We start from the raw sequence: 13,667 nt of genomic DNA, 5'->3' as shown, positions 1-13,667 counted from the left end.
TCAAAGACCTACCAGTTTGTGCTTGATAAGGTTCGGAATAGGTTGAGCACTTGGAACACTTCTTGTATATCATTTGTGTGTCATGGTACTCTTGTCAAGTCTGTCATCTCTGCATTGCCGACCTACTCCATGCAAACAGCTAACATCCCTCCTCACATGTGCGACACTATTAAGAAAAGAGCCTGTAATTTCCTATGGGTTTCTTTAGATGAGAAAAGGACGATGCATCTTGTTGCGTAGGAGAAAGTGTGTAGTGAGAAGAAATTTGGTGGCCTTGGTTTAAGGCATATGAAACTACGGAACAGTGCTTTTTGATGAAACTTGGTTGGGGGCTTGTGAATGACTGGTATTCCATATGGGCTCGGGTCATTTGTGTGAAATACAGATGTGGCAATGACTTGATACCAAAAATTAGCCCAAACACCAGGTTCTAATGCATGGAATGGCATTAAACGGAACTGAAGGAAGTGAACGATGGCATTGACCAAGTCCATGATAGTAACGGCGAGGTACAAGCAAGATGGAAATAGTAGAAGAGTGGATTATTTTCTGTTTGCTCAGCTTGCCGCTTTTTACAACAAGGCCCGATTAGCAATGGGGTGTGATGGATGGAACTGTGGAAGCTTAAGATCCCACAATGATGCAAGTCCTTCATGTGGACGTTGATGCATGAGCGTCTCATTACAAATCAAAGGAAGCACTGCATGACTCTTCACTCTACCGGTTTGTGTGACAGATGTAAACAGTCCTGTGAAGATGCTCTTCACGCTCTTAGGGCTTGTGAAGAAATAAAGACGATGTGGGCGTCGCTCATTAAGCTGTTGTTCCATAACAGTTTTTTCGACAGTAATATAATTGAGTAGGTTCACCTTAATATGTCACGCAAAGTAAGCCAGCAGGATTGTTACTAGAAGGGGCTCTTTGCTATTATGTGTTGGCTTCTTCGGTGAGACCGGAACGAATGGGTACACACGAAGGCGGCACCTAGTGTGAACAGTACACATACTTGAGCTACTGCAATTCTAGGCAGTATGATGAATGTTCAAAAGAAGTTTACCGACGCGAATATTCAGGGAAATAGAAGTCTTGGTAATGTGGAACCTCCTCCACCGAATGATAATGAGAGTACCATCGAAGTTGATGGGGCTTTCTCTAGGCCTAACCAGATTGCAGCTTGCGGAAGTGTTATTAGAGACAGGTGTGGCTAAATAGTTGAAGGGTTTCAACTAAAGCTTCCTTCTGGAGATGAACTCACAGCTGAGTTATGGGGTTGTCTAATGGGGTTGAAAAGAGCATGGGATAATGGCTTTAGAAAGATCACACTCTGAAGCGATTCACAAGAGGCCCTATCTAGCATCCAAAATGAGCTGTCCGATCTGCATGAAAATCATCGACTAATCATGGAGATTAAAGAAACACTGAAACGGGGCTAGAGAGTGCAATACTGTTATATTCCGTGGGATGAGAATGTGATGGCAGATGCTTTGGCGAAGAATGCACTAGCACTTGGCATTGGTTTGCATCTCCTGCAACCTGAAACTAGTGGTAGCATCATGCAATCAGACACAGGCGACTGATAGTTTTGGCTTTTAAGTTTTGTTTTGCTTTCTAGTATATTAAAAAAAAAAAAAAGGGACTATCTTGAGAAAAAATAGATAGATATGAGAGACAAAGTATATTGGAGTCTTATACTTAAGACTAAATTAAAAGTCAAATGACCTCTTATATTAAATACCGAAGGTAGTAATAAACAGGTAATGCCAACTATTCTTGTAATTATTTTGACATGTCAAAATCACCTATATATTTTTATTCAACTTAATACAATTTTTTGTCCCTTAGGTTTGTCTTCATTTTGATTTTGGTCCATTAAGTTTCAAACTATAAGTTTTAATCCCTCAAGTTTCTTTTCATTTAAAAAATTGGTCCTTATAACTTAACAAATACCTAGATCATTTTGCCTCTCAACGGACCAAAATTTATGATTTGAAATTTGAGGGGAAAAAACCAAAATGTAAGTAAATTTGAGGAATCAAAAATTATATTAACCCTTTTAAAATTTAATAAGTATTTTTTTGTCATTTTTTAAAATTTTCTTCACTTGTGATTTGTGAACGGCCCCTGCACGATGTCGCCTCACTCTTTTTTATTTTATTGGATCATGTAAAGGCCATAAAGCCCATTGTATATCCAATTTTTTTAAATAAACAAATAAAGTAGTGGGCTTGAAATTAGGACCCATAAAAAACGGGATTCGAATATCGTTGTTACAGACAAAAAAGAGGAGGAGAAGTACGTTATTGGTATCCCAAAAAGAGAAGATAAGAAAAATATTAAAAATAAAAAGAGTTAATATAATTTTTGATTTCTCAAGTTTGTTCTCATTTTAATTTTGATATCTCAAACTTCAAAGCATAGATTTTAGTCTCTCAAGAGGAAAAATAGTCCAAGTTTTTATTGAATTATAGGGACCAATATTTTAAATTGTAAAAAAAAAGATTTGAGAAACCAAAACATATAATTTAAAACTTAAGCGACCAAAACCAAAATGAGAACAAATTTTAGAGTCCAAAAATTGTATTAACTTAAATAAAAACAATGGTTTTACAATTCAAATATTCTTTTTTTAAGTTAATTTAATGACATATTACCACCAGCTATCACTTATATATGCCTAGATCTAGGGGGTTGAATCCTTGAACGTAAGTTTTAAAATAAAAAATTGTACAGGGCAGGAGTGTAAAGAATAAACACTTTAACCATGCATATAGATAGATTGATAGATAATACTGTACATATAAGAGTCCAACATACTCATTTGGGGGCGGGAGGGGTTTGGGAAAATTTCGATTAAGGCCGCAGTGAAGAATTTATTTCAAACAGCCCCTAAAACATTCTGAAATGTCACTGCAAGACCAAAAGATCAAGCTGAAATTAAAATTAAAAATAAGATTATAATAATACCCATCATTTTTATTTTTTTAAAAAATAAATATTAGTGGTCGCTAGAGTTTTGGCCACCAACGCTCAGGTGGTTGCCGCCGGAGGTTGGAGCTTCAGTGGCTAGAAGATTTTTTTTTTTTTTAAAAATAAAGTGGCTAAAGAAAGGTTTAAATTCATGATCCATTAGCACACTAAAAATGATGTGACTACCAAGTCAAGCAAACCATTTAATCATGTAATGCAAATAAAAATATATATAACAAAGCAAACGTAAGTGAACAAGTGAAATTCGATAATTTACATGTGAAATTTAACAATTTACAACAAAAATTTGGTAATTTACAAATAATATAATGAAATTCACAATTCCAAATGCAAGTGTGTAAGTGTAAACGAGCAAGTAAAATTTGAAAATTTACAATAAAAGTTCATGAATTTTACAACCCAAATTTGGCGATTCACAAGAAATGAAAGGGAATTCACAACCTAAAATGTAAATGTTTGAGAATGAATGAACAAGTAAAATTTGGCAATTTACAACAATAATTAAGATATTTACAACCCAAATTCAACGATTCATAAGAAACATGAATACTTGTATTTGAAGTTGTGAATTCTCTTATTGGCTTTGTAATGTTTATGTTTCTTATGAATCGCTAAATTTAGTTTGTAGATAGCTGAATTTCACTTGTTCATTCACACTCAAACATTTACATTTTGGGCTGTGAATTCCTTTTTATTTCTTGTGAATCGTCAAATTTGGGTTGTAAATTCATGAATTTTTGTTGTAAATCTTCAAATTTCACTTGTTCATTTACACTTAAATACTTGTATTTGGGGTTGTAAATTCCATTATGTTATTTGTAAATTGCTAAATTTTTGTTATAAATTGTTGAATTTCACTTATAAATTGTCAAATTTTATTCGTTCACTTACACTTGGATACTTACATTTGTTTTGTTATATATATTTTTATTTGCATTATATGACTAAATGATTTGTTTGACTTGGTGATTATATCACTTTTGGTGTGCTATAATAGTGGCCACCAGAACTCCAACCTCCGACGGCAACTACCTGAGAGCTAGTGGCTAGACCTCTAACCTCCAATAGCAGGAATTCCGGCAATCATTAATATTTATTTTTTAAAAAATAAAAATGATGAGTATTATTGTAATCTTACTCTTAATTTTAATTTTAATTTGGTCTTTTGGTCCTGCAGTAATATTTCAGAATGTTTTGGGGGTTATTTGAAATAAATTCTTAACTGCGGTCCTCAAATCAAAATTTTCCCGGGAATTTTTGTGCTGACAGGTTGGCTAATTGGAGCTTTCGTTGGTTTCCAGTTGCTTTCTCATCCGCCCGATGGTTTGTTAGAGCTTCTGCAGGGAAATGTAATGGGCGTCTCTTGCCTAAATCTGACTAGATTTTGTTGAATGAATTGGGCTTGAGTCTTGCACTTTGCCCAAAAACAAAAGAAATGCTACTTCCTATTGTTAATATAACAGTCAGTTAGTTAACGTGATTAAATTAAAAAAATTAGTTAAATTAGTTATTTATAAAGTTAAAGTATATATTTAGTTCTTTGACTTTGTAAAAGGTTTCAATTTGATCCCTTAACTTCAAAAAGTATATTTTTAGTTTTTAACCCTAATTGTTTTTTAAAAAAATGATGACATTAAGATCTTAAATGTTGATAAAACATTGGGAAAATGACAATAAAATACCACTTGAATTCCAAAAAGACAAATAAGGCACCTGAATAAGCAAAATGACAAATAGGGCACTGGGTACCAATCTGGAATTCATATTTTCGGCCAAAAGACCAAAATGTCCTGATGAAATGCAGGAAGACCGACGCTGAAAGTGAGAGAAAGGAGAGAGGAAGACCGACGCAGTGAGAGAAAGGAGAGAGGAAGACCGACGCTGATGAAATGCGGGAAGAAGGAAAGAAGAATGTTGGAAATGCTATTATCTTACTCCTTCACATCACCATTCTGTAGAGATTGTTGATTTTGGTTGTGGGAAAGAGGATTTGTAGTGAGAGAGAGAGTGAATCGAAGCGAAAAGATGAAGCGGAAATCAAAAAACTGGCAAGCAATTACGTAACGTAACTGCTGTCATATGCCTGCTGGTTTTTGGTAAATCCCATTACGTGAATGGTAAATTTCACTATACATGTAGTTAATTATGAATTTTACAAAATACATATTGTGATTTACAACTTTTGTAGTGAAAGTGACTACTTTATTAATGGGTTTTGCAACCTGTTTTCAGGAGATAAACAACTTGTTTGTAAAAACTAATAAAAGTGACAACTTTTGTAGTCACGTTGAATTAACTGGTTGCAAAAGCCATTTAAGAAGTGGTCATTTTCACTATAAAAGTTGTAAATATCACTGTGTGTTTTGTAAAATTCAGCGTCAAATTTTATTGATTTTTAGAAACAAGTTGCTCATCCCCTGAAAAGAGGTTGCAAAACTCATTTAAGAAGTGGTAATTTTCACTACAAAAGTTGTAAATATCACTGTGTGTTTTGTAAAATTCAGCATGGAATTTTATTGGTTTTTAGAAACAAGTTGCCAATCCTTTGAAAAGAGGTTGCAAAACTCATTTAAGGAGTGGTAATTTTCACTACAAAAGTTGTAAATATCACTCTATGTTTTGTAAAATTCAGCATAGAATTTTATTGGTTTTTAGAAACAAGTTGCCAATCCCTTGAAAAGAGGTTGCAAAACTCATTTAAGAAGTGATAATTTTCACTACGAAAGTTATAAATCTCACTATGTGTTTTGTAAAATTCAGCATGGAATTTTATTGGTTTTTAGAAACAAGTTGTCAATCCCTTGAAAAGAGGTTGCAAAACTCATTTAAGAAGTGGTAATTTTCACTACGAAAGTTGTAAATTTCACTATGTGTTTTGTCAAATTTAGTAGGAAAGTTTATTAGTTTTTAGAAACAAGCTGCCCATCCCCTGAAAACAAGTTACAAAACCCATTGAATAAGTGGTCATTTTTACTACGGAAGTTGTAAATCCCACTATACGTTTTGTCAAATTTAACGTGAAATTTTATTAGTTTTTACAAACAAGTTGTTTATCTCCTGAAAACAGGTTGCAAAACCCATTAACAAAGTAGTTACTTTCACTACAAAAGTTGTAAATCACAATATGTATTTTGTAAAACTCATAATTAACTACATGTATAGTGAAATTTACCATTCACGTAATGGGATTTATCAAAAACTAGCAGGCATATGACAGCAGTTACGTTACGTAATTGCTTGCCAGTTTTCTGATTTCCGCTTCATCTTTCCGTTTCGGTTCACTCCTTCTCTCACTACAAATCCTCTTTCCCACAACCAAAATCAACAATCTCTACAGAATGGTGATGCGAAGAAGTAAGATAATAGCATTTCCAACATTCTTCTTTCCTTCTTCCCGCATTTCATCAGCGTCGGTCTTCCCCTCTCCTTTCTCTCACTGCGTCGGTCTTCCTCTCTCCTTTCTCTCACTTTCAGCGTCGGTCTTCCCGCATTTCATCAGGGCATTTTGGTCTTTTGGCCGAAAATATGAATTCCAGATTGGTACCCAGTGCCCTATTTGTCATTTTGCTTATTCAGGTGCCTTATTTGTCTTTTTGGAATTCAAGTGGTATTTTATTGTCATTTTCCCTAAAACATTCTCAAATACTAATATATTCAGTTTAATTTTTAAAAAATCCATAATTGTTACAAAAAATCATTATTGAAGCTTAATGATTTTAGGATTAAAGGACAAAATATATGCTTTCTAAAGTTAAGAGACTAAATTAAAACTCTGTACAAAGTTAAGGGACCAAATGTATACTTTAGCCTGTTCATAATAAATAGGTTTTGTTTTACATAATATATTCTTACTAATTAAGTATTATTAGATTAAATATTTAGTATGTGTAACTACTACAAAACTATATTAGAAAAAAATAAATAAATATGAGAGACAAAGTGAATTGGGTTTTTATATTTATGACCAAACTAAAGATCAAATTGGCTCTTATATTAAATACAGGTAGTATAATTTGTCAATTGTGCTGATAATGTTTAAATTTGACCTAAGATGATTATATAAAAATCATATCATTTTCAAAACAATAAAAATTATGATTATGATTATTATGATTGTTCTACTAATTTATGTGTCAATATATATATAACTAGATATTTTCCCTCACGATCCATGGATTAACATATTTGATTAGATTTAAAATTCTAATCAATTGTATTATTTAAGGTGACTCAAGATGCACTTCTTATACGAGTATGATCTTTTATTTATTCAAATGAGATTTAAATTAGAGAAACAGAATTTAGGAAAAATAGATAAAAATTATTTTCCTATTTAAACCTCCAATTAATATATCATTTAATTATAATACTCCCTATTTAATTTAATATATTTAAATCCCAATTAAGATATTATTTAAATTCAAAATTAATTATTAATTTCTTTATTTGAGGCTCCAATTGAAATATCATTTAATTTAACATATTCAAATCCCAATCAAGATACTATTTAAATCTCATTAATTAAATATATTTGAATCCTATAATATTATACCCTATTTATTTTTAAAGGTATAACATATTATAAGTTTTAAGAATATAATTGATGATTGTTGATGATTGATGATAGTTTATGTTGATTGATACCATCTCCGTCACCACCAAATTCAAAGACATTTAATTTAATTTTATTATAATTAAACCAGAATCTTATAAATTATAATTCCGCAGATAAGGGATTAATAATTTAATATCCAATCAGAAAAAAATCCAATCTGATAAATAGGGCCAAGTGACGAATATTATCACGGTTTTCAGTTCAGTTCAACAGTTCCTACTCCGATAAGGGTTTAGCGAAGCCAGAGACGAAAATGGGGGAGCCGCAGAAAACCAAAAATGTTACCTCATCGAAACGTAAAGCACCTTCAAAGAAGAAGCCGCCGACGCCACAAGAGCTGATAGCTCACTACGAATCGCAAGGCCTCGACTCCAACGCCGCCGCCGCGAAGGTCATCGACGATCTTCAGAGGGCGTTGTTCGGAGTCATATCCTCCGGCCGCGGCAAAAAGGACAGACTATTGGCCGATTCTTCCCGAAAGATTGATGCTCTCAACAGCCGCCTCACCATCCTCGACCTTAAGCTCGACTCCAAGCCTGGATATCCCGAAACCTTCGCCATCGGAATCGCTTCCGGCGCCGCTATTAATGGAATCGGAGCTGTAATGCCTCAAATTCTTGGAAGTCTTAGTCAAATCTGGAAATCTGTTGCCTCTGTTACCGATTCTTCTTCTTCTTGATTCTCCATCCTGCCAGACATGTTTAACATATTCATCAATAATGAACAAAGGTAGCTCCCCCACCTTCTCAGCCTCTGTTTTCTTTGTCAGGTTCTAATTCCAGATTCCATTATTCTTAAGTAGAAACTAGTATGAAAATTGTACTTCATCCTCAAAACTCAAGATGTTAGGGGTTAGAATTCAGAGATTAAAATAGAGTTTATGGATTAATCTGGTTTATGATATATTTTTTTCCAGAAAAAAAGTTAAATTTCGTTGTGAAAAAATGAATTTAATTTTTTCTGTCGAAGAGAGCATACGAATTCAGGGCTTTGGATAAGTTTTGATTTCATTTATCACGTATGACTCAAACACAGGATAATGTTTCAAATGAATTTCCCCCCCTGTTTTGTAATTTTTTTCTGGTTGTCTAATACTTAAATTGGTTTCGTCGATTTAAGCTGTGTTTTTTTTACCCCCATTGCATTTCAAATCAAAGCAAAAAGCAAAAGCATCTTATTCAAAATGTGAATCTGGGGAGGCAATGCGCCCCCAAACATCATGTTACTTGGACTCACCGTTTAGGGTTCGAAATAACTGCTCGTGTTGATAATATGAATGTGTGTGTATAGAATGGAATGAAGTAACAAAATTAAATGTTCCAATGTTTACGAGTTTTTGAGTGAATTTAGAAATGGTCTGGTTTGCCTAATATAATCCTGATGAGCTAATCTGGATAGCAGAGTGCGAATAAATTATTCTTCTTGTTCTAGTTGGTTTCATTTTACATCATAAATTGGTAAGATGATCTTTCAAAGCAACAGCCATAAGGGTCTTTGTAATGGGTCTGTGCAAAATTTTTATTATTTGGATAATATTTTCAGTTACTTCCATTGTTGAATGGTGTCGACAAAAAGGATATTCTTTTATCCTCATTCATCAACGATGTGTGTCTAACGTTAGCTTATCAGTTTTTTTTTAGGCATGTGAAACGCCAGTGGAGTTTTGGCCCAAAAAAAACAAAAAGCCAGTGGGGTATTCTAAAGTTTATGAGATTTTATTAATCCTCTCATGTTATGTAGCTCGAGGAAGTTTTCAACGCAATCCGACTATCCCAACTAAGGACAAAATGCTGACATATTTTAATACTAAGCTCTGTTTGATATGTTGGAAATGAGAGGTGGAGTTAGCAGAACCTCTACTTCCTTTACGGTCCTTTTCCCCTAATCGACACCGTTCATCAAATTTGTAGACTGAAAAGAATTTAGTGATTTACAAGAAACATAAAGAAATTTACAATCTTAAATGCAAATATCTATGTGTGAATAAGCAAGGAAAATTTGAAGATTTACAATAAAAATTTGACAATTTATAACTTAGATTTGGTGATTAACGAGAAACATGAGCATTTGGGGTTAATGGAATGTTGATAAAACTAATGCTTGAATTGTTGACCTCCAACACTGGCCACCTGAGCACCACCGATGGCTAGATATCTGACCTTTGGTGGTTGGACATTCTACTTCCAGCGGCCAGAGGATTTCTTTTTGAAAATAAGGTGGCCAATGAAGGTTTGAACTTATGATTCTTTGCCACAGAAAAAAAAAAAAAAAACCCCAAGCTAATGAATCCAGCTAGTTAGTCATATAATGCAAAGAAATATATATAGATATATATATATATATATATAACAAAACAAATATAAATGTCCAAGTATAAATGAACAGGTAAAATTCGACGATTTATAAGTAAAATTTTGTAATTTACAATAAAAATTTGGCGATTTATGAGAAACACAAGGGAATTTATAATGTAAAATGTAAATGTTTAGGTATAAGTGAGCAAATAAAATTTGGATATTTATCACAAAAATTTGGCGATTTATAACTCAAATTCGGTGATTCACAAGAAATATAAGTATTTGAGGTTAATAGTGTTGATAAAACCAAAGCTTAAATTGTTGATCCAGTGCACTCTACATATTCATGTTCCGCCATGATGTCTGTAGGATTTAGCACCTGATCCCGAAAACAGACTAACCATGCCAACTACATTACTCCCTCCAATCCTAAAGGTAGGAGTTAAATGGATAACTAATTAACAAATATTAACAAAAATAGTTCAGTTAATTATTTGCAAGGAGTTATGAATTTATTAGACGAAATCGATTGAAGTTTTAGATTTCGGAACAAAATAAATCCCTCAACCAAACTTAACATTTAGGCCACTAGAGGGAGTATTTTATTTTGTTCACATAAGTTCAAATTCAAATGACACGATTCTTACTTCTAACCAATCTTGACCTTTGACTGGTTTCCGTGCTGCAAATCCACCATTTTTACTTTGTAAATATATGAATTTTAAAGTTTATATAGTGAATCAATGCACAAAAGGGGGAAAAAAAAAACATATATAATTGTAATGTGAAAGACTTGCCTGAAGTGACAAAAGAAGATTAATGGAATCATAAAGCCTTTCTGCTTTCATAGTTTCACCCACAGCCTCTTGTGGTAGCACTGACAAAAGAAGACAACACTAAAACTGACCGAAGCATATAAAATTAAAAGGAAACAACATAAAAGGTGAAGAACAAGCAAATTGAGTTGTTTAAGCATAACAAGTTATTTACCTTCAAAACCTCTGCAGTATGGTCCTGATCACAAAAGGTCCATGCCTTTTTTGTAATGTAACGATACATACTTTTAAAGTCATCTTAAGGGTTGTCTTTTACCTAATAAAATCATCATAATCAATATCATTACTTAGAAAAAACAGAAAAGGAGTTTTGATTTTCCGCAGATTGGTGTTTCGTCGCTTACATATTTACTGCAGCTTAAAAAATAATTGCAATAATGGATTTCTGAAAATTTGTCCCTCTTTTCCTTACAAATTCCCGTCGGTGTAGTTAGTATAATATACAAGTATGAAAGTTAATTATTTAGTCCTTGTAATTTTGTCTTGGTTATAACTCAAATTCTTAAAGTTGATGCAACTTAATTTCTCAAATATGAGCCATTTAATCAGTTTGTCCATTATTACAACTTAGTTCTAGAAAGACCGGATATTTTTAAAAAGCGTGAAAAAAATTAAATAGCTAAAACTTAGGGGTTGAGTTGAAGAAGTTAAACATTAGATTTTGAGTTATAATTATGTCAAAACTATATAAATTAAATAAATATCATAAATGGTGGCTCATTCCTTAGATCTTACGCAATGCGGCATTGACCGGCGATTTCTTTATGAAGTCGTCCTCTTGCAAGAGTAGAAGCAATTTCGTCAATTTGGTTTGTGGCAAGTAAAGCTTGCGCAGCAAAACCAGCATCCCATTGTCGCCTTCCAAAAATAGCATATATTAATTAAACACAAAATATTTCATGAAAAAAATTTAAAAAAATGCCTTTAAAATTTCAATAACCCAAATTAGAGATTATTACAAAAAAAAAAAAACTTCTTGTTATTTGATTTTTAAATGTAATCAATTGCTATTAAAGTATAGTATACACGACAGATTTGAAATTTTAAAATTTAAGAGATATTTTTTTTAACTTGAATGTTGATAAAACATTAGAAAATTGCAACGAGAATCTAAGAGAATTAAACACAAAAAGGTCTTTTAAAATCATTAAATTAATCTAAATATCAAGAGACCTCATTGCAAGAGATTTTATTTATTTAATTACCAAATTGTCCTTATCTTTTTTAAGTATGCATTGATAACTAAAAGGGTAGTTGTTAACAACTTAAAGTGTAATGATTAATAACTATCGTGACAGATATTGACAACTTATGCATTACGTTTTTGTGGCTCATTGAGAAAATGTGTTGCTAGTACTTGCTGTGATAATTGTTAATTATTACACCTTGAATTCTTAACGACTGCTATTTCAGTTATCAATACATACTTAAAAAAATAAGAATAATTTGGTAATTAAATAAATAAATCTTTTATAATAGTATTTCTTGAGACTTCAAATTAATTTGATGATTTTAAAAAACTTTATTACAATTTTTCCAATGTTTTATCAATATTCAAGTTAAAAGTAACCTATGTAACGTTAAATGTACTAAAACTATATAGGACCATTATTCTCCTCGAGAAGGGGAAAATTCTTTTTTTTTTTTTTGGCATATGAGAATAAGAAAGATTCAACCCCACAACATTAAATTATGAGTCCGTTCAGATTAGCGATAGAAAAAATAATTTATTTTCAATTTGAGTTTTAGCAAAATAAGATTAGACAAAAGTTAGATTAGGTAATCTTATTAAAAAAAAAAGTTAAATTAGGTAATGTGATTTGTATTTGAATTGATTTTTTTTTTAGTAAAGTATTTGGATTGACTTTTATAAAAGTTAGTTTGTAAACTAAAAATGTTATTTGAATTATGATTAAATAAGTGAGTTTAGTTTGTAAAATAACTAAAATAGGTATGACTTTTATTAAATAATAAAAAATAATATTAAAATTAAAAATATTATAGAAACAGTTAAAAATGATTTTTATTTAAGAAAATATTAAAAATAAATAACTTAAAACTGATTGGGAAGTACAAAAAATATATATAGAGAGAGAAACATAAAAACAATGAAAAATGTCTTTTAATTATAAAAGCTACTTTTGCATAAGTTATGAGTAAGTTTTACAAGCTTTTACAATCATACTTAAAAAAGCAGCGTTTAACCTCCAAGTCAGATTGACAAAAACTTTGATAAACAACTCCCAAATTTATAAATTGAGTTGTTACACTTATAAGCTTTATTTTCTCCTCCAAAACGCCTTAATCTGGGGTGGCACATATGGCTCGCGCTTTTTCTGTTTTATTTATTTATTTTTAATTGCGCCACCTCGCTTCCCCCGTTATATATGCTTGTTGCAGATAGAATGGATATGAATAAAATAAGGTTTAGGTTTGTTTTTTAAAAAAAACTTTAGATTGTTTCCCATTATTTATAATTTAATTTTACAGTATTATAATAATAATTGAAACCGCTATATAATCATCACAAAAACTTAACATTAAATTTTGTTGATTGCTGTCAAGCACGTGTCTTCTTAATAATAATTTGAAAAAAAAAATCTGTATGTCATTTAATTTAGCTAGACGTATACAATTATGCATGGCTTTCACCGTATTATATATCGCTCGTATCAACAATAACGTAAATAATAATTAATATTTAATAATTATGTACATGAAAACATCCGTGCATTGCATTTATTTATAAATTATATTTGATAAATATTAAATATCAGAGATGTATAGATCAAAATGTGTTGAGCATGATATTTTTTCATTTGATCATATGCCACCTTAAAGTTAACTTACAACCCTTCAAAGATAGAAATAAATAATTAATCTTACTACATTTCAATAATAAACAAATTAAAAGAAAGTGAGTTATTTATT

The 13,667-nt window shown here is 31.6% G+C and overlaps 1 protein-coding gene across 1 annotated transcript; it reads left to right on the top strand.

The window, feature by feature from the left end:
• Positions 1-7,800: 7,800 nt before the first annotated feature.
• On the top strand, positions 7,801-8,542 carry LOC114745361 (uncharacterized). Its single transcript, XM_028933514.1, has one exon. The coding sequence runs from the start codon at positions 7,857-7,859 to the stop codon at positions 8,280-8,282; it is 426 nt and encodes a 141-aa protein (XP_028789347.1). The 5' UTR covers positions 7,801-7,856; the 3' UTR covers positions 8,283-8,542.
• Positions 8,543-13,667: the final 5,125 nt, after the last annotated feature.

Source organism: Neltuma alba, unplaced genomic scaffold, assembly GCF_004799145.2.
Source record: "Neltuma alba isolate B1F8T4 unplaced genomic scaffold, ASM479914v2 tig00004633_pilon, whole genome shotgun sequence".
Taxonomy (NCBI): Eukaryota; Viridiplantae; Streptophyta; class Magnoliopsida; order Fabales; family Fabaceae; genus Neltuma; species Neltuma alba.
Note: the sequence above shows the minus strand (reverse complement) of the source record. Positions and strands in the feature narration are given on the sequence as shown.